We start from the raw sequence: 26,188 nt of genomic DNA on the forward strand, positions 1-26,188 counted from the left end.
CGTAAATGCACACGTTTAATTGCACGTGTTAATATGTATGCTTACACAGTATTAAAAGACAGTCAAAAATTAACGTCATTTACCTTCGTTCCCGCGTTTGACTCGTGCTGTAAATCTCTTCATTGTTTTTAGTTCACGTGATTACGTAGGAGGCGTGATGACGCGATACGTGACTCCGCCTCCTCCATTACAGTGTATGGACAAAAAATATGTTCCAGTTATGACCATTACGCGTAGAATTTCGAAATGAAACCTGCCTAACTTTTGTAAGTAAGCTGTAAGGAATGAGCCTGCCAAATTTCAGCCTTCCACCTACACGGGAAGTTCGAGAATTAGTGATGAGTGAGTCAGTCAGTCAGTCAGTCAATCAGTCAGTCAGTCAGTGAGTCAGTGAGGGCTTTGCCTTTTATTAATATGTATAGATAATTAGGTTTTGTACTTGTGGGGCTTTATCTGTATTTATCTATTTGTTAGATCATTTTAAATTAGCTTTTTGCAAGATTAAAAATTGATCACTATTGATTATTTAAAGCACATCAGGATGCAAAGTATGGAACATGAGTGCATTATCTAAAAATTTAAGCGCTTTGAGTACTGAGAAAAGCGCTATATAAATGCAAAGAATTATTAATTAAAATTCCAAACCCACATTCTGCCGCACAGACAGTTCACTCCTCTGGTGATCAGACTTGCACACTCCCCTTCTCACACACACAAGCTGGTAAATGATAAACAGTTTATAGTGAGCACAGAACCTGTAAAAAGAGGCCTAAGGTTAATCTGTAATACTTCTTTGCAATCAAAATGTTTGGATAATATATTCAGTAAGAAGTTACAGAAAAAGACAGAAGTTTGGAATAAAAAACTGGGTCACTTTTATTCCAGACAAAGAAAAACCCTTTCAGAACTTAAGGCGAGGAGTAATAAAGGAAATAAATAATCACAGTTCTAAGGAAAGACAGCAGTTTTACAACCACATTAAAGGGTTTATGTTATGAACAAAATGCACATAAAATCAATCAGAATTTATTTTGTAAGCAGTAGCACCTTTTGCAGAGCACAAACAGATGCACAATGTGCAAAGGAATCAACACTGCAGGAGCGCAAAACAGTATAATTCACAGACTTGGGTAATGGTGGTGGGCATCTCTGGATGCTTAAGGAACTCAGAAAAACAACACGTAAAGCTCTAAATACTTCTGAAAATATTTTTGTTAAGTAAAATTGTAGGAGTGGAGGAATACAGGGAGAAAAGCCCAATGATACAAAACAATCAAAGCCACATAAAGCTCAGACTGCTATAGCCATAGGGTGGTGTTCTTCTTTAATGACAGTTGTAAACACTCAGAACACCATTACACCTTGGCTCTCACTTCCTCATCTCCGCTCTGAACTCTGGAGCCATTCTGCTGCCACGACAGGGCAAGGAACTGCTTTTCATTCTCATCCTGATGTTACCTCAGGGTCCATTCATGCAATTTGTTCAAGGGCCAGGGATACTCTAAAAATTTCAGTGCTCATAGCTGGCACCTGGGATCACTAAATCCTTAAAAGTGGCTTTTTCATTTCAAGGGACAGGTGCCCTTAAATAGTTTCAGACCACCTGCCTTTGCTACTCGAGAAGAGGGTCCAATATAATAAGATTTCTTTGTCATCATCCAGTGATTTGGGGAAAACTTTCAGTGCCTTTTCTGTCCCCACTATCAGCAATTGGAGCATTTGTTATATTTCAGACTGGCTTCTGCCCCTGGCTGGGTTTCAAATATCTCTTTTGTGTTTATTTTTTTGTTAATTATTTACTTTCTTTATCTCTAGGCATCTTTTGTATGTTCCATGTGTTTTGCGGGTGATCCCCCAAGGGGCGGGACCATCTGTCCATCACCTTCAAGGTTCTCAGCCCTATAACGGCATGGACAACCCACAGTCCCTTGTGGTTCATTGTGAATATGTTTGTCATGGTGGTGGTGAGATCTCTTGTGTATTTTTCTATCTTAATTGTTTTGTGAATTTCTGGATTTTTAACCCTGTGCTCTGTTTTTTGACTTTGTTTGCTGGATTTGTGAATGTGACTTATTTGACTTGGATTGACTTTGCCTTTTCAGGCAGCTCCTTTTCCCTCTTCTGCTCCATGGAGTTTTATTTTTTTATAGAGCAATTTTTGTAAAATAAATCTTTTATTTATAAAGATTCTAGGTTGCCCTATATGTGACTAGCCAGGGTTTTTTTTTTTTACGGTAATCCCCCTTAGTGGGCAATTTTGAAAGTATTTATGGGACTTATGTGCTTTGGGATTTCTAATTCATAGCAGTCACAACACCAATATTGTGGTTCTCTCAACTTGAAGCCCTTGTCGGCCTACACCGTCAACTACAGGTTACTCCCGTATCAGAGATACCCCTAGGAAGTCCTGGGATCACCATAACAGAGCACATTGCCGTAGCCTGAGGTCTTCCCACAAGCTTAATCTCTTAAAAAGACAATGTCCAAGAGAGTTTTCTAATGACTTGTCTTCAGCTATGAGCAGAACGGCCCAAACTGTCACACAAGTGAATGGATTTTTGCCACCTCCAACTGGGCAGAATTTATTTTGCTTTCCGTCGCTTCACATAATCTGCATTTCCTCCTGGTGGCCCTTTATGTCTCTTCTTCTCTTGCACCTTCTGTACTTCCAGGATTTATCCCCCCTAGGAGGCCCCTTTCTGCTGTCAGTTTCTCTCTGTTTAAATAGCATCTGCCACACTAGTCACCTATGCCCAACTAGGGCAGCCCCTGGTCAACTGAGCAGCCCATTGATGTAGAGGACGGACAATGGCGGTGAACAATTGGAATTCCACCAGTAATAAGCATGAACAGACATGAACTTGGTTGCTTTATTCTGCATACATGTGCACTAAATATACAGTTATAGTCAGTCAGTCAGTCATCTTCCAACCCGCTATATCCTAACACAGGGTCACGGGGGTCTGCTGGAGCCAATCCTAGCCAGCACAGGAACAAATCCCTGGGCAGGGTGCCAGCCCACCATAGGACGCACACACATACACCCACACACCAATCACACACTAGGGCCAATTTAGAATTGCCAATGCACCTAACCTGCATGTCTTTGGACTGTGGGAGGAAACCGGAGCACCCGGAGGAAACCTACGCAGATACGGGGAGAACATGCAAACCCCTAGCATGGAGGACCAGGGAAGCGAACCCAGGACTCCTTACTGCAAGGCAGCAGTGCTACTACTGCACCACCATGCCGCCCCTATACAGTTATAGTTCATTAAAAAAATACAGTTCAACAAGAAGAGTGTGCCAGGGTGTGAATGCACTCTATCAAGCTCAGGGTGAAGAATAAAAACTGCACAGACAGGCCTTATCACACTTCAGAGTTTACTTTAAGGAATAGCGCTTTTGAACTTTAGACTCTCGGATTAGCCTTTCCAACACGCTTTACAGCGCATAAAACGTGAGACGAATATCTGAGTGAACTCCAGACTGACGAAGACTGGTGATAATAACAAGGGCGCCATGGAAGAACTCTCTAAAGCAAACAGTCCACAGAGACAGACCTGGAGCAAGCATACAGAGTTCATCTTAGCCGGGATTGGCTATGCCGTGGGCCTGGGAAATGTGTGGAGATTTCCGTATCTGTGCTACAGGAGTGGAGGAGGTAAGGCGACAGTCATCTCATTTAGCTAACTTCTGTAGGCTTGCCAGAATGATCTCACAAGCTTCTCGTAACTAGAGGTTTTTCTCCATATTTGTGAGTATTTGTATTTTAATAGATAGCAACCATAAACAACTTTATTTAATAAAAAGTTATTGGCTATGAAGCTTGTTCAAAGTATGTTTACATATTTCTGAGATGACTGGCACACTGGCTAACTTTTTTGCTTGAACATACAAGTAAGGACTGGGCTGTTCCCTGTACACATGACAAGACTACGACTACAATCACTACTTGATACTATCGTCTCAGTCACAGCAATCAGTCCTCTTCATGCTGACACAAAGCATGGAAACTTCACAAGGTAAAAGGACGCTCTACTCATGAGGACTGACCAAGCCAAAATAGCCCTTAATTTCAGCTTTTTTTGCCACAGGTTCTTAAACTATACCACAGTATGTCATGCTGGACCTCCTACATAGAATTATTATAGAAAATGTTATAAATCTTGGGAGCTGCAGTCTAACCAAGGACTAAACAAGATGCAAATCAATTACCATTTGTTAGTCGGGCACCCTGAAAGGTAATGGCTCTACTGAGATAGGTGGAAGGACTAGTAACATTTATTGAATGGACTGTGTGTGCATCTGCATGTGAATCACTTAATCAGCCTGTTTTCTAATTGTGATTAGTAACATATTTATTTATTTAGCTGATGCTTATATCCAAATCTGTTTGCAAAGAGAGACTGAGCAGGTTATATGACTGAGACAGTAGTGGCCGTGTTTGAACTGACAACCCAGTCATTTATAGGCCAACTGGCCGAAGTACTTGGCATTGCTCGGGTATACTTGTATGATGGATTCAGGTAGAATGTTGACCCGTTTGTCGGTGCTTGCTGAAAAGCTGGTGTCCCATCTGTTATCTACACTATGTCTCTCATAACTATCAAGGTCTCTGTTCTCATGAGTTGAGAAGTTGTTCTTTTTGTGTGTGATTGGATTCCTTTAATAGTTACATCTCCTTGCTTGGCTGGATCCATTTGTGCTACTTCTTTGAATTTTGGCTTTGGTTCACTGTATCTTCATGACTAGATGTTTGATTCCACATTAATAAACTGGATGGCTTGTTGAATAATTGAATTAATGAACCATGGAAAGTATCTGCAGTAGGGGAACTGAAGTTGATAGACGTCGCTTCAGAGACAAGAGACAGCAACAGTGGTGGTATCCGATAATGCTATTCAGATAATTCAAAGTTGATTCATTTAATGTTCATTTCAGATTGCCACAAATCATGACATTGTATTGGCATTAAAGCCTAAAATTAGAACTGCCTCATCATAACATGGAATTGAATAAATGTCTACTATCAAACAGTAAAAGTTACCAACACCATCTTCAGTTGTTCTCTTTCTACCATCTTGACACACGCTCAATTCAGATGCAAAAATCTACTCAAAGGGTAAGTTTGGTATTTTTAAAGTCAAAGTTATTTCTTCACAAACATGCTATATATGCATCTGCCACACAAACTTTGTGTTCTAAAGTTAATCCCTTTCTATAAATTAAAAAAACATCTTGCCCACACTGGCGCTTTACATTGTAGTCTATGGGGCACAGCAGAAAAGCTAATAAACTTACCAAATAAGTCCATTTTTTAAGCCAAGACAGTTGTCGAGTATTGATCCAAGTCTTACAATTACACACATATGTAAAATAGCTTATACATTGTCACACATATGTACATATTGGTATTAACATGTCCAATGTGATGAATATCACCAAATATTACACTCTCAAACCCAGGGTTGTGGTTAGACACAGCCAACCCCAGCTATCTTTGATTGTAAGGTTAGGATGGGTTGCAAGTCCATTTAAAGACCCTCATACATGCATGAGAACACACTCACATGGGGTCAGTTTGTAATCTTCAGTTATCCTAACATGCACAAGCTCAATTCCAACCAGTGGAAATAGTACTAGGGTGTTGTACCGTGTTATCCATTATGGATGTAATGAGAAATTAAGCAAAATGACACCTTTTATTGGCTAACTAAAAATATTACAATATGCAAGCTTTCTGAGTTGCCTCGAAAGTTTGCATATTGTAATATTTTTAGTTAGCCAATAAAACGTATCATTTTTTCTTGACTTCTCATTACAACAAGTGAAAATAAATGTTTATTTGCAGATTTCCTATGTGTATTTAATTTCTTTTTTATCTTAAATGTTGTTGATTTATAATGATTATTTAATAGTTTTATTTACTTAACAATGTGCATCAACCATTGTACATACTGTATAAAAATTAAAATGTTTACTTATCTGATAAGAAAATGTCAAGTTCAAACAATTCAAGACAAATATTAGCTGTTCATTGACAAGTGACTCCCTAAATCTGTAACCCAAAGAAAAATTTTTTATTTATACCTATGCACCATTTACCATGAAAATGGGTGGCACTAGCAGCAGCCCCCTAAACCATACACAGGTGGCAAAAGGTCTAGAAATGATGCCTTTAATCATAAAATTAACTACAGGGAGGGAGAACAATACCAAAGGGAGAACTCAAAGTACAAACTAACAAGGGTAAGACCCCACTGGGCCTCACTAACAGATCTTGGACCCCCTGTCTATCTGGTTGCCCACTTGATATCACAGAATCATACCAAGGTGCTCTCTTTTTCAACCTCCCATCTCTCTTTGCATGTTGACCCAGGCTTCTCTTACCCCTGTCAGCTGACTGTTTGCCCCGCTCTCCTCCCAATGGTCCACTGGTCCACCAGTCAGGCATTCCTAAACTCCATTGTAATGAGGGGCTCTGTTAGGTAACAAGCTGCACATGTAAAGTACCCACAAAATGTACTCCAGCTGTGTTGCCCCAGGTAAGTCAAGGAATCCAGTCTAAGTTCACTTCAGAATAGGTGGAGGATGCTGGAATAGTGGCAGGAGTTTCTATGAAATTATGTCATTGAAAACATCAACACAAGCACAAACATCTGAACAAAATAAAATTTAATGGGTACCTTTCAAAAAAATAAAGCCCAGACTCCCAAATCAGGAAAATCCTTCCTAATTTCTCCCTGACTCTGGAATTTCTTGTGTTTTTCTCTCTTCTTAACAGGCGCCTTTCTCATTCCATATCTGATCATGCTGGTGTTGGTGGGAATCCCCCTTCTTTACATGGAGCTTGCTATTGGGCAGTACATGAGGCTTGGCCCAGTTCATTCTTTGGCTAAAGTGTGTCCCTTACTAAAAGGTAACTATTTTCCTTTATTGTAATGTACTGAATAAATACACTGTGGTCACAAGTATAAACAATCACTTTTGTATACTGTACAGAATCTGACGGCTTCAGCAGCTGAACTTGAAAACTGATTGCCGCACACAACAAACTATCTCCATCCATTTTGCTTTTCTTACAATAGTGACTATTTTAAAATGAGATCATTTGCAAGATGTATTCTGCGCTGTCCTTAAATCGCCCAGCAACAGTAACTGAATATCTTGTATTATGACTTTTGTGATCTTAGCAGTATGGGCTGTAGAGAGCATCTCAGAGCCCCAGACAGAACCTTATAGACAACTGTCCCTGGTTCCGATAAAGTATTTTATTTACATTAAATACATTTTCACAATCCGCAATCCTATTCTTCTCCTCCCCAGATGGGTGCCGTCCTTCTCCTTTCCTGACTCCAACTCACTGGGGTTGTGGCAGGGCAGCTCCTTTAATATCAGACCTAAAGAGCACTTCCGATGCTACAACATTACAGCCAGGAAGCAAGTCCACGTCAGGAGGAACCTCCTTAAACAGGAAAAGTCCTTTTCAGGCAGCTCCCCTGGTAGCACCCAAATACCTCAACAGTGCTGCCCACCATAATTACAGCTCCCATGTTACCCTGAAGGTGTACAAATAGGACCTCCACCAGGGGGATGCTGCCACCCAGTGTATTGGGGGACTACATGGCCCCAGGAGACAGTCTTTCTCTGTCCTTCCATTATTATGGCCTCCTGGCCATGAAAGGTACCAGCCACTAAGCTGGCTAGGACGCCTATCTATTCATGTTCTACCACTATATAGGCTTCGTGTCTGGGTAAGGAACCACTAGTCCAGGCCAGAATGCCATCCAATTTGTGTCATCTGTGACAGCACTCAATATTTTATTATATTATTTAATTATAATCCTTCAATGAAATGGAAGATTCTGTCAAAATACTTTACCTACAGAATATACAGTCAATATGCCTGTGGTACAGGTAGTTGTCTCTGTGCAGTAATATCTACTGGAGCCATTTTTCTTAAGCTCAATTGACATGATAAACATTTTTCCATGGTAATAACTGTACGTAGTTTGATTTAGTATTAGTGATTTGATTCTTAAGCTACCGTGTCCACGTGCTCAGATGTGAGCCACACATACACAAAGACAGACACCCTGCCTAATATAGTCAAATCATGACCCACAAAAGGCCTGACTTACTCTTTTTACTTTGAGGGCATTGTTCTATACACCAGTCCCTCTTTAATTCAGTTGGAAGCGGCTGCTTTGAAGTTTGTTACCCAAATATAATACAGTTTTCATAAAATTATTCACATATTATTGAATCACAGTGGAATTATTTTTGGCTTTTGTGACAATAATCAACAGAAAAAGATTAATTAATGTCAAAGTGAAAATAGATCTCCGCAAAGTGGTCTAAAACAATTACAAATCTAAAACACAAAATAATTGATCGAATAAGCATTCACCTCCACCAAGTCAGTATTTAGCAGATGCATCTTTGGCAGCCATGACAGCCTTGAGTCTGACTGCACAGGTCTCTATCAACATTGCACATCTGGACGCTGCACATTTTTCCTCAATCTTTTTTGCAAAACTACTCAACTCTGTCAGGTTGCATGGTGATTGTGCGTGAACAACCTTTTTCAAGTCTGGAATCTGATTCAACCACTCCAGAACATGAACATTGTTGTCTTAAAGCCATTCCTGCATAGCTTTGCCTTTGTTTTTGGGGTCGTTGTCTTGCTGGAAAACAAATCTACCCAGGCACTGGTTACTTGCAGACTGCAATCAGTTTTTACACCAGGATTTCCCTGCATGTTGCTGCATTTATTTTACGCTAACAATCTTTCCAGGTCCTGCTGCTGCACAGAAGCATCCCCACAACCTGATGCTGCCACCGCCATGCTTCACAATGGAGACCCTGTGTTTTTGATAATGTGCAGTGTTTAGCTTAAGCCTCACATGGCATTTAGTCCGATGGCTAAAACGTTCAATGTTGGTCTCATCAGACCATGTGATCTTCCCAGTTATTTGTAGAGTCTCCCATATGCATTCTGGCAAACTCTTGCTGAGATATCATGTGCATTTCTTTTAATGGCGACTTTCTGTTTGTCACACTCTCTTCAAGCTGTCTTTCACAGGTCTCTTGGTGGCCTCCCTCCACTAAGTTTTTTGTGAATGGCCAAATCTAGCAGATGTACAGCTCTTTCCATTTCTTAATGGTTGATGTTACTGGACTCCAAAGGGATATTCAGTGACTTGGAGGTTTTCTTGTCTTCATCCCCTGACTTGTGCTCTTTCCAGTGTTGCCTGGAGTGTTCTGTTCAATTCATTTGGTTGGTTAGGTCACCATATTGACTTCTGACAAGCTAGCCCTTCCATATTCATGTGCATTTACACTGCAGCTAACTGAGACCCCAGACAGTTGACCTCCAGTGAACTAATGATGTGACTTCTAAAACCAAATGGCTGCACCACTGATGATTTAGGTGGGTCACATTAAAGGTCAGCAGTCATTTTGTGTTTTAGATTTGTAATTGCTTGCTTTGCAGAAATCTGTTTTCTGTTGTAAAACTCAAATTAAATCCACTGTGATTCAATGTTGTATAACAATAAAATGTGAATGTTTCCAAGAGTTTTATAGGATCTATAAAATGAACATTAGATGCCAACCACTATTAATTTTAAACAAATCATTTCAGTAGTGTTAGCAGTATAATGCAATAAATGTGCCTTCAAAATGATCCATATTACTAAACGAGAATGGTAAACCGGATATGGACGCGGGGACCTGCCCGTGGACGCAAAAGACATAGTGCGCAAGTGCCACACAAAGCCCCCCCCCCAGAGTGAAACGGGAGAGACTACGCACGTGCGCAGGCGCCAGACAAAGCCCCCCCCGCACCAGAGCAAAATGGGAGAGATTACAAACCGTCAGAGTAGGAAACAAAGTAAAACGTCATAAAGAGGTTAAAGAACAGGGACAAACACATGCAGAGCAGGTTACAGAACAAAGCCCCCCTGCCCAGAGTAAAACGAGAAAGACTACGAACCGTCTGACATGCCACAAGCAGGATAAAGCGAGGTCAGAAATAAAACACAGAGTAGGAAACAAAGTAAAACTTTATAAAGGGATTAAAGAATGGGGACGAACACATGGAGAGCGGGTTACAGATGATGAAAACTGGAATGCAACAGCTTCAAAAAAACCTAGGCACGAAACACATGCACACCGAGATACAGAATATAAAGGCAGAAACAACGACAGTTAAACGTCCACACCACACAGCGAAGGCGGACCTGGAAGGTGCAGGCACCTACATCGTGCGTCGGAAGGTGCCTACACAGCATGGTAAAAACCGACATAATACGTAAGGCGCAGGCATCGCCGCCATATTGTGAGTGGCACTAATGCGTAGTGAAGGCGCAGGAGGAGACATAGTAAAACAAGAGGAGTCAACGCCCCGCCCCAGAGTAAAACGGGACACACTACGGGGTCCACAAAGGTGCATACATAAAACCCGAGATGGTACGGACACGCGTCTGAAACCGCGGAAGCAAAACTGTCTCGGCTCCAAAACCAAACAGCTCAACAACTAACACAGCTTCGACACCGAGCCCGTGTGGACAGATCTAATGAATGTGGACGCCTACAACGCACGTCTCAAACTGCGTAGGCAAAGCAGGCACGGATTCAACACGACACAGCTCGAGTGACCGAGATACAAACACGCGCCTGCCTGGATATAATTAATAAACGCAGGCGCCTACAACATGCGTCTGAAATGCCGCAGACCAGGTAGGCAATGCTCCAAAAAGAAAGAGCTCGACTAAACGAGATTCGAAGTGAAATGGGAAACACTACAGAGTCCGCAGTGCTCCACAATGCACCGCATAATGGTTCGGAAAGAGCTTCGTAGTAACAGTGGGGAGAACATACGTGAATCACATTACAGTGATGCATTATTAACAGTACGATAAACATCACAGTATCGCAAACAAATGAAAATTATTACTCGAAAAAGGGAAAATATATTCACCACGGACCAAGTGTCATTGAAACAAAAGCAGAATAAAACGAGATCAGAAATGAAAGACAGAGTAGAAAGCAAAGTAAAACGTCATAAACGGTTAAACGAGGGGGCCAAACACATGGACGGCAAGTTACAGATAATGAAGACCGGAATTCAAAAGCTTCAAAAACAAAAGCTCGACTGACCAAGATACAAACTGAAACGGGAAACACTACGGGGTCCGCAGTACTCCACAATGCACCGCATAATAGTACGGACGGAGCTCCGTATTAACAGTGGAGGGCCCCAGAGTGACACGGGCGAACGCTCTGTATTAAACGTGCGTCATCCTCACACGTGGCTGCCCAGCGGGCGCGGGTTCAAAACGCCGGGGGTAGGCGAGCGAAGCGAGCAGGGGGCAGAGCCCCCTTGTCACAAATAAAATAATGAAACTTAAAGATTAAAAATGGCCTGTCAGAATGAATGGTTAGAGCAAGAATGGGAAGCCTGTAACGCGTTGTCTATACTATCAAAAAAAAATATGGTACTGATATGCTTGTATGGTTTTATTAGTGTTTGTTGGAATGTCCTCTCTGCCCATATTATCCACTGAACTTTACTGTGTAGTCACTTACTGAGGCCTGAAGTGGTGTCCTGGCAGAAATCAATGAGCACACCTCTCCATGAAACTAGAGCAGGGGTAGGCAATGTCGGTCCTGGTGAGCCGCAGTGGCTACAGGTTTTCATTCCAACCCAATTGCTTAATTAGAAACCAATCATTGCCAATCTCAGACCTTATTTAATTTTATGGCTTGTTAGGCTGTGCAATGTAAGGCTCTTATATCGTAGATTTTTTTCCTTTCCAAGAATATCATCCAAATGATTTGAAGCCTAAAACAGATCATTTTCAGTCTGTCACATTTTTATATTAAGTGTTTTATTAAATCAAACAGTGCATGATGAACACACACAGATGTAATTGGAAAAAAGCTAGCTGGAGAACTGCTGGCTGCTTTGTCTTTTCCATCTTATTGCTAATAAGGAGCAATTAAAACACTGAATGCAGCAGTTTAAGATTGAAATAAGCAATTAAGGTTGGAGAACCTTAACAAGCGAGACCACTAAAATGAAGCATCAAAATATCACTTAAGCAATACAGTATGTGCTTCATCAGCAATAATTGAGTTCTCATTAAGGAACTGGGTTGGAACAAAAACCTGCACATACTGCGGCTCTCCAGGACCGACATTGCCCACCCCTGAACTACAGTATCACAGGGAGTGTTTCATTGAATTTGTAACACACTAAATATAAGCCAAAATATAGTGGTAAATGAAGATTGATCAGCTGTATGAATTCTCCTAACAAGAGCAATTGGGCATGAATGCTTATTTTGGGAAGCTGACATTTTTAAGAAAACTTTACAAGAAAGAATTTTTCCTTGATTTCAATAAGTAAAGATCAGACAACAAAATCCTGTGACTCCCCTCTCTAAATATGTAATAGATAGATAGATAGATAGATAGATAGATAGATAGATAGATAGATAGATTATACTTTAGTTGTTCTCAAGAGGAAATAAATATTTTACAGAAGCTCGAAAATAAATAGATAAATATAACAAAAACAAAAAACAACCCCCTCAAACAGACATAAAAACCTCTGGCTTGGATAACAGAGAGCTGTTGCTGTCAGTAAACAGGCTTGCAGATAGCAGTGAAATGAGGTCAGACCTGCTCGGATTGTACCACAATTTTATATTTAAAGTTATTAATATTTGAACATAGCAGGTCCGGCTTGAGTGTCCATACATGGAACAGGCCTAACTGACACTTAATTACTTGTAGCATTGATGCATGCACAGTGCAAGTGCTATAACAGGAAAGTGCCCCTGACAAAGCAGTGTGACGATATTACCAGGTCAAATCAACAAACATGTGCCAAAGTGAACATCCATCCATCCATCCATTTTCCAACCCGCTGAATCCGAACACAGGGTCACGGGGGTCTGCTGGAGCCAATCCCAGCCAACACAGGGCACAAGGCAGGAAGCAATCCTGGGCAGGGTGCCAACCCACCGCAGGACACACACAAACACACTCACACACCAAGCACACACTAGGGCCAATTTAGAATCGCCAATCCACCTAACCTGCATGTCTTTGGACTGTGGGAGGAAACCGGAGTGCCCGGAGGAAACCCACGCAGACACGGGGAGAACATGCAAACTCCACGCAGGGAGAACCCGGGAAGCGAACCCGGGTCCCCCGGTCTCTCAACTGCGAGGCAACAGTGCTACCCACTGCGCCACCGTGCCGCCCGCCAAAGTGAACATGAAAAAAAAAACTTTAAGTTTCCAAAAAACAAACAGAAAAGTTTCGAAAACATTACACAATAGTGCTCTGTGGCAGCAGATCGTGACAACTGCATTTTCAATGTTTTCAGTTGAAGGTGACCTCCAGATACTGTTCTAATAACTGTGCATGTTGTACTCTTTATATAGAGCTGAAGGTGTATATCCAAGGGCTTGTCTTAATCTGGAATAAACTGGCAAAGGAAGCATACATTAATACAAAAAGATATTGTATCATAAGGAAAGCACAAGAGAGGAGTAAGTGAAAGGAAACACAAAGTATAAAAAAAAAGAAAAAAAGCCCAAACTCATCTATGGATCAAGCTAAAAAAGAAGAAGCTAGTCTGTAACTGACTAGGCAGTGTGGATTCAAAAAATTGCAAAAATATCCCTTCCATCTCCTATTCTCCCTCACGTCCTCCCTCTCCCTTCTGGTTTATCAACCTCTCCGGAAGCAAGCCTTTGCCTCAAATCCAAATTCCAAAACCAGACCATTTTTCAGCCAGCAGAGAAGTGCCACTTTAGCTGTAGCTCAGGACAACCTCCATGCTGTCATTGGAATCTTCTATGGCTGGATTACCTATGACACTAAATTTCATAGTGTATAAAGGTGCCTTCTTTACTGAACATTCCAAACCCTCCAGCTGTCATTTGGGTTTACTTGCTGCCCTCTGGCTGAATTTTCTTCAGTGACGTCATATGCATGAACAGTATTAGCTGCCCTGTAGTATCCCCTGTCTTATCTACACAAGCGTGTAGGGAGTCGCTCTAATTGTCAGTATGAATTTGCCTTCTGCAGTTGGTTCTTTGACACCTAAGCAGTTCCTTACAATTTATAAATGTAAGCCTCCATATCTGAAAAATCCGCTTCCATTTTAATAGGAATTTTTTTATGTTGAGGGCTTTATTTCTGGGTTGGGTTGGTTATTGACATTCTCTTTCTTTTAAGCCCCTGATCACTTTTAAAAAAGGGAATCAATAAAATTATTTACTATGTAGCATTCTGTTATGTGTAAGGTTGCCCAAATTCACTCTGGTCATTTTGAAAGACCCACACGCCTAAACAATCAGCCTCATGCCATCCCTAGACCTCACTCGATTCCTCATTCTGTTTGCTGTTCATTTGAAAGGCTCTTTTTGAAATCCTCTCTGTCCCTGATTATGATTTATAGCTCTCTCTATATTGTTTTGGTGTGTAGCTCTGATGCCTCGTGCTATGATTCTGAGTTGGTTCTTTTTAATTTTATCGTAGCCTTTAAGGCATTGTTATATGGATTTTTTGTATCCTTTTATTTTTTTTCCTATGAGACATTCAATTTTTTTCATTTGTTTTTTCAAACTGCTATATCTTTAAACATATTGATTTTCATATCCATTATTTATGTGATGCCATTTTGGGTCTTGTCACATGACTGCGATCGGCACTACCAATGACATCATCAGATTTTTCTGTATAATTATGACAGTGATCACACATGTTTATCCCTCAGTCGAAACAATTCTTTTTTCATTAGATCAACTTTTACACAAGTAGAAAGATTTTGTTTCAGTTTTCTGGTGTTCACGTCTTTATAAAACTTCTCCTCTTGGTTCTCCCTTCAAAACTTTGACATTCTGTTTTGGTGCCTTCCTACATTTTGACCTTGTCCCTGTCTTACTATATTGTGGTTTTGCCCTTGCTAAACAAGTCCTGGTCTTGTACCCTTTTTCTCTCTCACAGTAATCCTTGGTGTTACCTTCAACGCCTGGATGCATGTTGGCCATAGTCAAGCTTGCTGTCTGTGTTCATGGCTTTGTGAGCCTAGCATTCCATAGCTAAATGCTAACACAACTGGAGTTTTTTTTTGTGAATGCTGCAGATGGATGACTCTATCTCAATCTTAGCTCCTCCACATTAATCCTAGAGTTAGCAGCCATGTGAAATTTTCATGTGTTGGTTACATTAAAATATTTTCACTGGATTAATTCTATTCTTTTTCCAAATGTCCTCCTGTTCAAACTTTTTAAAAAATACAACTGATTCAAAATATGGCTGCTAGAGCCCTGACTCAAACCAAACATAATGAATCCATCAGTCCTTATGTAGCTTGAACATTTCAGCTTCCCATTATTTTCAAAACCCTTCTGTGATTTATAAAGTTGTAATTCCTAACACACCAGCAAACCTGAGAATTTTCTGTCCCTTGTCATCTCACTTTTTACATTTACCAGTCCATCCCATACCCACACAAACACTCATACTCACTGCTGTCCTAAACTGGATTAGCCGGATTCAAAAATGGAAGCATATAACATCAAGTCTAGTCTAATTTTGTAAGTCCCCAAAGTCATAGTGTCCTCCACACTACTTGGTAGTTTATTCCATGCGTTTATGGTTCTCTGTGTGAAGAAAAACTTCCTAATGTTTGTACAAAATTTCCTTGTGTTCTTGTTGAGCTCATTTTAAAGTAACAGTCTCTGTCCACTGTGCTAATTCCCTTCATAATTTTAAACACTTCAATCATGTCTCTTCTCAATCTTCTTTAGCTTAAACTGAAAAGGCTCAGCTCTTTTAATCTTTCTTCATAACTCCCCTGTACCCCTGAAATCAGCCTCGTTGCTCTTCTCTGGACTTTTTCCACTGCTGCTATGTCCTTTTTGTAGCTTGGAGACTAAAACTGCACACAGTACTCAAGATGAGGTCTCACCAGTGCTTTATAAAGCTTGAGCATAACCTCCTAGGACTTGTACTCTACACATCAAGGCTCTATATAACCTGACATTCTTTTAGCCTTCTTAATGGCTTCTGAACACTGTCTGGAAGTTGATATTGTCGAGTCCACTATGACTTCTAAATCTTTCTCATAAGGTATACTTTCAATTTTCAGACATCCTGTTGTGCATTCAAACCTAACATTTTTACTTATTATACATAATGAATTATATTTATTTACATTAAATGTCACTTTCCACAAATCTGCCCAAGCATGTATGCTCTGTAATGATTCAACATATTCCATATTATCTGTCAATCCACCTATTTTAGTATCATCTACCAATTTAACCAGCTTATTACTTATATTCCTATCTAATTAATTTATATATACTGTATTAAAAATAGCAGCAGCCCTAGCACTGACCCCTGTGGAACACCACTCTTAACATCGGCCAATTCTGATGAGGTTCCTCGCACCATCACCCTCTGCTTCCTGTGTCTGAGCCAATTCTGCACCCATCTAAAAACATCACCATGAACTCCCACTTCTTTGAGTTTGATGTCCAACTTCTCATGTGGCACCTTATCAAATGCTTTCTAACAGCTAAGATAAATAATATTATATACTCCAGTTTGATTGTATCCTTTTATTGATAGAATAACAGAATAGAATTCCAGCATGTTAGTAAAACACGACCTCCTTCATCTGAACCCATGCTGACTGTTCAGTAAAACTCGTGTTTTTGCATGTGTTGCTCAGTCTTATTCTTAATAATAATAATAAAAATAATAATAATAATAAACAGTATTTGTGCTTCTTTTGTATTCAGGTATTTCTCTAACATACTGTGAGGTTTGTCATCTGCTCATTTGTTTTTACTTTTGCAAGCTCAGCCAGTGTTCCTTTGCCTGCTGCAGCTGCTTATTTCCATGAATTATATTGTGTCACACCAGGTTGTCTTGTTGTGTGTACTTGTAACCTGTGTACATTTCTTTGCACTTTGTGATTCTGTATTATATTTATTAAAGATGGACAGACTCTTTTTGCCCTTTACTATTGCCATAGGGTATTTGAAAGTGCGTGTAAGTGCTCTGAGCCTACACTATGTAAGAGTAAACTGAACTGAACCAAACTGACTTTCTCCTCACAGGAGTGGGCGTGGCCACGGTGGCGATTTCTTTCATCATGTGCACCTATTACAACGTCATTATCACTTGGGCCCTGTATTACCTGCTCAGCTCGTTTCAGAGCCCGCTGCCATGGCAAAGCTGCAATAACACCTGGAACGTCAAGGAGAACTGCACAGACCAGATGACCAACAGCACCATGGCATCCACTGCCAGCCAGCAGTTCTTTAAGTAGGTGCAACGTTAGTAGCCTTTCAGGAAGCACTGATTAATTTGCTTGGCTAATATATGTCAGATTAACTTATTACTTAAAAGCATGATAATTATATGATACGAGATACTTCACAAGCTCAGAGCTGTCATTCCTAAAATCAGACTACATTTTATACAGCAGTCCCCATAACAATTAATATGTTTATGTACATGCCACGATTTTCTCATTACGCCATTGCATCACATGCAAAAGTACATCAACCATGAAAAATATTCTTAATGTCCCCACAGCTGTTCATGTTAAACTGAACATACCATGACAACATAGCAGAGATACTGCAGTAGGACATACTTTAGGGTGTTTAAAAAGCTGACAGGATCATAAAGCTAATAGTAAAAAAATAATGGCATGCAAATTTTTAGCAATTAACAACTCTTTCATTTCAAACTGAAAAATGTTCTTGTAAATTTATTGTTTTAATTTGACTACAGCATGTTCCATGTTACAATGTACACTTCCTAATTTGCTAATTAAGAAAGCGGCCATATTAGGTGATTTGGAATTGGGCTAGCTAGGATAAGGAGAAGAGGTTGACAGAATTGCAAACATACCTGCATCTGCACTCATTCTAGCTACAAGGTCCTGGAAAAGACAAGTGGAGTGGAGGAGTCAGGAGGTCTGCGCTGGGAACTCTTCGGTCTGCTCATTCTGGCTTGGGCACTCATCTACTTCTCAATCTTTAAAGGTGTCAAATCTACCGGAAAGGTAAGAGGAGGAATATCACTCTCAAATTTTCATTGTAATCTGTCCATAGAACCATTCAAATTCGAAATAATATCATCTCAGTGAATTTCTTGTTTCCCGAACAGTTGTAGGGCACTACGGTGGCACAAGGGTGCACATTTCACGTGACTCGTTTGTTGAACTCACTGTGGAGTTAAAGGGGTTTCCAGTTTCTTCCCAGTGTTTCAAGGTGTGCCATCACTACTTTTACACAAGTGGGAGTTTTGGTTCAATTTTTGTCGAGTTCTGGTTCTATGATCAAGATGGATGCTTTATAGGTGTAATTACTGGGCCAAAAAGCCTGTGAAATTAATAAGTAACTAATTTCATTAATACCACAACATCACTTGAGGTTACTTGGAGATATTATGACACAGATGGACATGGCTAAGTGTGAAAAGCATATTGAAGACGGTAATTTACAGTAGCCTCTTTTATAAATATTCATCTGTAGCAGTAGGGTGTTGTACAGTGTTAGTCATTATGGATGCAATGAGCATTGAAGCAAAATGACCCCTTTTATTGTCTAACTGAACAGATTACAATATGTAAGGTTTCGAGGCAGCTAAGGCCCCTTCTTCAGCCAAAATGTAATAAGATGACTCCTCATAAATATTCATCAAAACGTTCAAGCTAAATATCTTTGGACTTGTTTAAAGTGGCCCACTTTATCAAATACTCAAAACATGTTACATATGGCCTGTGATGACCACTACTTTTCTCAAAGGTCCTCTTTAATGAGTGTTTTATGTATAGATTGTGTCCATATGATGAATAATTTAGCCGGATTAGAGTTACACCTGGCATTGAAACATGTCCCCAGTGTCTGCTAACGTCTATCTGCACAGCACAGTGCACTAATCTGTAGTTTGAATGGAAACTGGCAGCTCATACTGACCCAACAAAAAAAATGAAAAGAAGGTGAAATGACACATTTCTGTGAAGAACTTTAATGTTTTATCTTAACACCAAAGACACAATAATCTCAGTAACACAATGGAAGCTCAACTTCACACACACTCCTGCCACTCTGCTTCACTTTTTATAGGTTTGTCACCCCTCCACAGCTGTTGCTGCCCTGAATGAGTCTCTTGTCTCTTCTGATGACTTTACTGCTGTATGTGAACAGAAAACGTATTTGCATTTCCATTCATATTAAATGGTATTGCTGTCTGTTTCTGACCAACTCCAAAAGTGTTTATCACAAGTATTTGTAAAGTGCCACATATCAACCGAGTGACAGATTGCTTTTCACTATAGCAGGTAATTATGAAAGACTTTTTTACAGAAAAATCAAAGAGTATGAATTAGGCTGGAATATTAATAAACTAATAACAACAGGCATCTCATCAAGTTTGCTTCCCACAACCCTAAAACTAGACTAAGTATACAGACTGATGAATGAATTATGTGATATGCAGTATTATCACAGTTTCTATAGTACTTTTTATTTTTTCCATCACACTGGACACAAGCAGAGAAAGACTTTGATGGCATATTTATTATTATCTACTTGTGAAACAGACTGAGGCCAAAGTGTCCCTGAAGACATAACCATTGGCCACTGGCGCTTGTAGCCCACTTCTTTTATTGTAATTATTTCATTTCCAGTATTATAATCTTGTCTACTAATAGTATAAAGGCACACAAACAGGTAAGGACAGGGAATGAATTAAAATATGCAAAAGATGCACTGCCTTGAGTCTGAAACTGTGATGCCATTAACAGAACAGATCCAAGGCTTGCCAATGCATAAGTCAGCATTCTGCCATTTGGTTCCCAGTCTTTTAGAGACGGAGTATTACACTCCAATCCTAGAGAGCTGCAGTGGCTGTAGGCTTTCATTCTAACCACTTTATTTTAAGTAGTAAACAAGTACTGCTTTAATATCTGAACGTGAGACAACTGTTTTAGAGGAAATTGGAGACATGAGAGAAAACACAGGTGTACAGGAGCTATAAAAATGGACTGCACAAAAATGTCATCAGACCCCAGGGCCAAAGTCGGGACCTCAAGAGTTCATAGACCCCAGTGTCTAGTGTTACACCTCAGTACTATCTTGAAGACACCAACATCTGAAAAAGGTTCTGGCTTAAAATTTGAAAAACTGCTGCTGATGTCTGCTTCCGCTTTTACTTTGCTGCTAATGGCTGCTTCACATGCTTTGCTTTTATAAGATTGATAAACGTGAGTTTAGATACTGCAGAAATGCATTCATTACTCCTTTAGTCTAATGTAACCAGTAATTAACAAAGGCTTCTTTTGTTGTTAATATCACTTACATAGCATCAGTGAAGTGGTTATTCATTTTTGCAATATGGTCTACTAAAATATTTTCACTTTCGAATGGTCAGAGGTGGCTTATGGGTGACATATTTTTGCTTTAGTATAAGATCTGTGAATCCTTACAATTCATATGCAATTTTACCAGCATATAAAATACCTCCCTTCACAGAGATGAAGAACCTATCTACTGATGCTTTATAAGCATAATGAAGACCAAAAGACGTCTTTGCTAAGGACTTGTTGCATAAATGAGTATTAGATGCATTTTTGCAAGACCTCGATTAAAGTTTTACTGTAAGATTGTTAATTTTATGTATTAGTCTACCCTTCTAATGCTTTGTGAGTTTGAAAAATAAACTTCACGTGATGTTTTATTACCAGAATATCTGAAACTTATTTTTTTAACTATTGACTGTATCAGTTGTGATAGATAAACGTTGAATGACATCTTTCATACAGAGTGCTTTTGATATCTGTTTCATGTTTTCCATAGTACTAGGGTGTTGTACCGTGTTAGCCATTATGAATGTAGAGAAAAGCCAAGCAAAATGACACATTTTATTGGCTAACTAAAAAGATTACAATATGCAAGCTTTCGAGGCAACTCAGGCCCCTTCTTCAGGCAAGATGTAATCATAAAAATTTAGGTTTGTTGCACCTCTTCTTGGCACAGACATGGAAGAGTTGTCTATGGAGTGCATTTTAAGACAAACACTTGCTGAGGACACCAATTGGCACCTTTCTTTTTTTGCCACAGGTGGTGTACTTCACTGTGCTGTTTCCTTACGTCATCCTGTTGGCTCTCCTGATTAATAACTTATTACTTCCTGGAGCTATGAAGGGGATTGAGTTCTATATAATTCCAGACTGGAATAAGCTCACCGAACTGGAGGTAAGATGACAATGGCTGCTAATGATTTATTACAGTATGTATTCTAGTGGGAGAGAAAGCTGCAGAGGTATTGACCGGTGATAAAGACATGCCAGCAGTCTATGCTAAAGTGTAATCACATGCAATCTGATGGATAACTTTGAGAGATCTGGGTTCTCTTCTAACTTCTGGTGTACTCTTATATTTAATGATGTCAGGCCAGTGTGGGTATTTCCCACTGTTCTAACAATTCATCCTAAAATGACAGAATATCCTGATTTTTATATGAACAACATGCTACAAGATGTCTCGAAGTCAATGTCAATGTCAATTTATTTATATAGCACATTTAAAACAACATAGGAATGCTGTGGCCAAAGTGCTTTGTCACTGCAACCTCATTTAGCCTTCTTTCTATTCAACTTTATGAAAGGCAGGTAAAAGTTCCCTTCAAGTCTAATATAACTGAATATTTTGTGATTCTCATCATTGATTGACCTGTATGGTTCTATAGTTTCAGGATAAATCAAAAAGTAAAGGCAATTTGAGAATTACACAGTGACCCCAGTGGATAGAATTTGATACAATACAAAATGTTCGCGATGGCTTATGGGGTTGTGAATTTCAGCAGGTTTCATTCCCTCTGCCCAAAACAATCTCACTACAGTGTGTTGTTTAACAGTGGTGCAACCTTGCAGTGGCGTGTACATGTTCTTTTGACTTTGGCTTCAACTAGACTAACAACAGAGCTCTGAGCTGTGTGTTTTCAATCTACCCATAAGCCATTGCAAATGTGTTGTATTGCATCAGCTTCTACCCATTGTGGTCACCGCATAATTTTCAAATTGACTTTACTTTTTGATATACCCTCATAATTAACCAATATGTAGGTAATCATTTTATAGGTAACCAACAACCCACAGCTTGTGTTATTGAATATACAGTAGGCCTATTCATCTATTGAATAAAAACAATTAAGGGTTTATGGCATTCGGATATTACATATATAGTAAACTGATGGTCTGCAATTTAGATGTAGTTGGAAAAGTGGTCCTTAGATTTGAAAAGGTCGAGAAACACGTCTTTAGAGTGTCGATCTATTCAGATGAATATAGGTATGCAGTCTTCTGCCAACCTGCATAATCCTCCTCTCGAATTGAGATGCCACACCCGAGTTTACTTCCACATTTATTTTCCCACATTAGTCAAAGTCTAATCTGACATTTTGGGATTAGGGAAAACTCAACATCAATTTAAAAAAACGCTGGTTTGGTACTCGAGAGGCTATAGGTATTCTTCTACAATGCCATGGTCTACGTTGCTGGTGAAGGTCAACATATACTGTACACAAATGTTGCTGTCCATTTAAAGAAATTGGGCAGTCGCAATCCATCTTGTTGATTCAAAACAAGCAAATTTAACCATGTTCTTGGCTTTTTGTATTTCCACTTACACTTAACTGGCCAGCTTATTGCCTCTCAGCTTTAATGAGTGGTGCATGGTCAGACAGTGAATTGATGATATCTCTGACACCAAATACTTTGTTTCTTCTGCTTGCAGGTGTGGGTTAATGCTGCTGCACAGATTTTCAACTCCATTGGTGTTGCTTTTGGTTCTCTAATCTCCATGTCCAGCTATAACAACTTTGAGAACAACATCCTAAAGTAGGCTCCTTTGGAAATGGCAACATAACAGAGCCTGTAGTGAGTGATAAATGCTGATGAAACAGTTGCTTTCCTGCATCTGAGGGAGATGGTGACTTATGGTATTTTGCTTGAAAAGTCTGTGTAGGAATGATAGAGTACATTGGTGTAATAAGGTAACTGAGTCAGCCTCTCCTAGAGCTAGGAAGGATGCTTGATTTATTTAGCATATCAATGTGACTGATAAGGAATTAAAGAACAGTAGGTTCACTGTAGCTTGTTATACAGTATAAAAGAACAACCACGTCTTTAGAGTGTCGATCTATTCAGATGAATATAGGTATGCAGTCTTCTGCCAACCTGCATAATCCTCCTCTCGAATTGAGATGCCACACCTGAGTTTACTTCCACATTTATTTTCACACATTGTTGAAACATTTTGATGAGATTCAGCCCAATTAATTCATCTATCCTATTCATGTAGATTGTCCAGAATCAGCCTAGTTGTTCTTCTCTGGACTTTCACTAGCCCTGTTATGTCTTTTTTGTAATATCCAAATCAAAACTGAACACAGTACTCCAAGCAAGGTCTTACTAGTACATTATAAAGCTTGAGCATAGCCTTCCTTTACTTGTACTCCACACATTGCAATGTATAAACTAACATCCTATTAGCTTTCCGGATCGCTTCTGTATACCACCTAGATGTAAACTATATGACTCCACTATGACTTCTATGTCTTCTCATATAGTGTACTTTCAAGTTTCAGACCCCACAATGTGTATTCAAGTCTAACATTTTTACATTCAACATGCAATATAAGTCTACTTGCTTAAAATTACATCTGCCACAGATCTGCCCAACTCTATGTGCTGTCCAAGTCCCTCTGTAATAATGTAGCTGATACTGCATCATCTTCCCTTCCAACTTGTTTGGTATCATCTGCAAGCTTAACCAGCTTATTGATTATATTCTATTACCCCTTTCAGTGTTTGAACTAATTTTGTATCCATCTACAAACCACACCCTGAATCCCACTTCTTTTAAGTTTAATCAATCACCTTTCATGTGGTACCTTATTAAAAGTCTCCTGAAAATCAAGATACATAATAAATATAATATAAAATACTATAATATAATATAATATAATATGCACTTTTCTTACTGTATGCTTCCGTAAGTTCCAGTATATTCCAGTATATTAATGAAACAAGACCTTCCCCATCTGAACCCATGCAGACGTTTGTAGTACTCCTTTCCTTGACATGTGCTGCGTGATCTTTTCCTTAATAATTGCTTCCATTATTTTACCTGTGATTCATGTTAAGCTTACTGGCCTAAGGTTACTTGGATCTGCCTAATCATCCTTTTTATAAAATGGCATAATATTTTCTAGCCTCCAGTCTTTAGCAATTTCCCTAGCGTGAAGATTTTCAAAAAATATGTGTCAAGAGTTTATGTACTGTATGTAATCACTAACTTCCTTAAGCACTCAAGGATAAATGTTATTTGATCCTGGTAATTTGTTAGTTTTCAGCATATTTAACCTAAGCAGTACAACTATAGTTTCCAAGTCACTAACTACCTACTTAGTAGCCCCTGTTACAGCTGGGAGGTTGTCTGCTTCCTCACATGTGAACACCTCTGAAAAATGCAAGATCAAGGCATTTGTTATTTCACTGTCTCATCCGTGCATATATGGTTTCAGGACCCAAATCCCCACCTACACACAAACCCCCCGGATATGCAAAAACCACAGATGCTCAGGGCTTATATTAAAGCATAAAGACGATTGAACATACAAAGCTATACAGCAGGACTGAGGGTTGGCTGGGCATGGGTATGTTGGAATACATGCTGTTTCTTGTGTGTATTTAGTGAGAAATGTTCTTAATTTAGTGTGAATGCCATACTGGACCCTTTCCCAGCTGGGATGCCTCAATGGAAGGACAGTATGGAGGAAGGCATAACCCAGCCAGGACTGGGCTGAATTAACATTCCATGGAAAGGGATAAATTAGTGGACAATAGGGAGGAGCTGGGATACAAAGAGTAGTTTCTCCCCATAAATAACAGATGGCAGTGCTCCTCTGGTATGAACCCAATAAGGATGCCCGCAGGGGATTATGGAAATTGTAGTCCTGCGGGACAACTCTGCTGGGGTCCTTGGGTGCTGCCAGGGGGAACTGCAGGGAGAGCAATTCCCTAATTCAGGAGGCTTCCGACTGACCCAAAAGTGCTTCCGTCAGGCTATGCCCCAGTACCAGAAGTACTCCCAGGTCTAACATAAAAGTGAGCTGTCCAGCCTCCTCCACTGAGTCAGTGTCGACAGGAAAAAGGCAAAGCTCACCTTGAGGAGGAAGAAGATGAGAACTGTTTATTGAAAGGCTGTAGATTGGTTGGAAAAGAGGTATTTTGTGAAAATAAAAACCTTTATTATACACCTGGGATTGTTTAGTTTGGTGTGCCTGGGATTCTGGGGCTCTTTTACATGAAACAATTCTGGATATTTTATAATTATTTCAAACTGTGGTTGGTAATAACACACTATGCAAAATTATTTATTAACAACAACAAAAAAAACTAAATAAACAAGAAATAAAGTTAAGGAAGGGGAAGAACCCTGGCTGAACCAAAACACATGGGGCGTAGCAGGCAATCATTAATTTAAAAATCTGAAAAATGAAAAAGGCAGTGTTTGTTATCTGTTAAGAAAAGAATAATTTTATTGCAACTGAAAGAAATGTGGGGCGAAAAGTGCAATCAGTAGTATTTAATTTGATTTGCATTCAACACATACTGAATCACAATTATGACAGACATTTGTTATAAATGAGCATCCTCACTTTAGTGAGGAAAAAAAATTTTTTTTAAAATCGTAGTTTAGTAAGGTAGCTTAAGGTGCTGCTGGCACTCACACTGACTGAGTGGCGAAGAATCATTTGTGCACGTTTACACACAATGCATAAGACTTGTTTTGCATATAATTGAATTTAATTAATGATTTCTTTTTTTCTGGCAGAGATACACTCGCCATTTCCATAACCAACTCTGCTACAAGCATACTTGCAGGATTTGTCATTTTCTCTGCTTTTGGCTACATGTCTCACCTACAGAACATTCCTGTCAGCAGCATCGCTGTAGATGGTAGGTGTTCTAATGTAGCTCATATCTGGGATAATGAATTGCTTTTATTGCTTGCTGTGCCTGCCTTACTTTAATGTAAATGGAAACTCTGCAATGGGGTCAAAAATT

General features: G+C 39.6%; 1 protein-coding gene across 1 annotated transcript in view; it reads left to right on the top strand.

Moving 5' to 3' along the window:
• Positions 1–3,338: 3,338 nt before the first annotated feature.
• Positions 3,339–26,188, top strand: part of si:ch211-283g2.1 (sodium- and chloride-dependent GABA transporter ine) — a 38,374-nt gene continuing 15,524 nt past the window's right edge. The window contains exons 1-7 of the mRNA XM_028808196.2: positions 3,339–3,664; positions 6,788–6,922; positions 17,160–17,367; positions 17,983–18,115; positions 21,177–21,311; positions 22,851–22,954; positions 25,956–26,080. Of these exons, the coding sequence (XP_028664029.1) occupies positions 3,523–3,664; positions 6,788–6,922; positions 17,160–17,367; positions 17,983–18,115; positions 21,177–21,311; positions 22,851–22,954; positions 25,956–26,080 (982 nt within the window). The 5' untranslated portion in view covers positions 3,339–3,522. The remainder of the gene's footprint in view (positions 3,665–6,787; positions 6,923–17,159; positions 17,368–17,982; positions 18,116–21,176; positions 21,312–22,850; positions 22,955–25,955; positions 26,081–26,188) is intronic.

This window comes from Erpetoichthys calabaricus, chromosome 8 (genome assembly GCF_900747795.2).
Source record: "Erpetoichthys calabaricus chromosome 8, fErpCal1.3, whole genome shotgun sequence".
Lineage (NCBI taxonomy): Eukaryota > Metazoa > Chordata > Cladistia > Polypteriformes > Polypteridae > Erpetoichthys > Erpetoichthys calabaricus.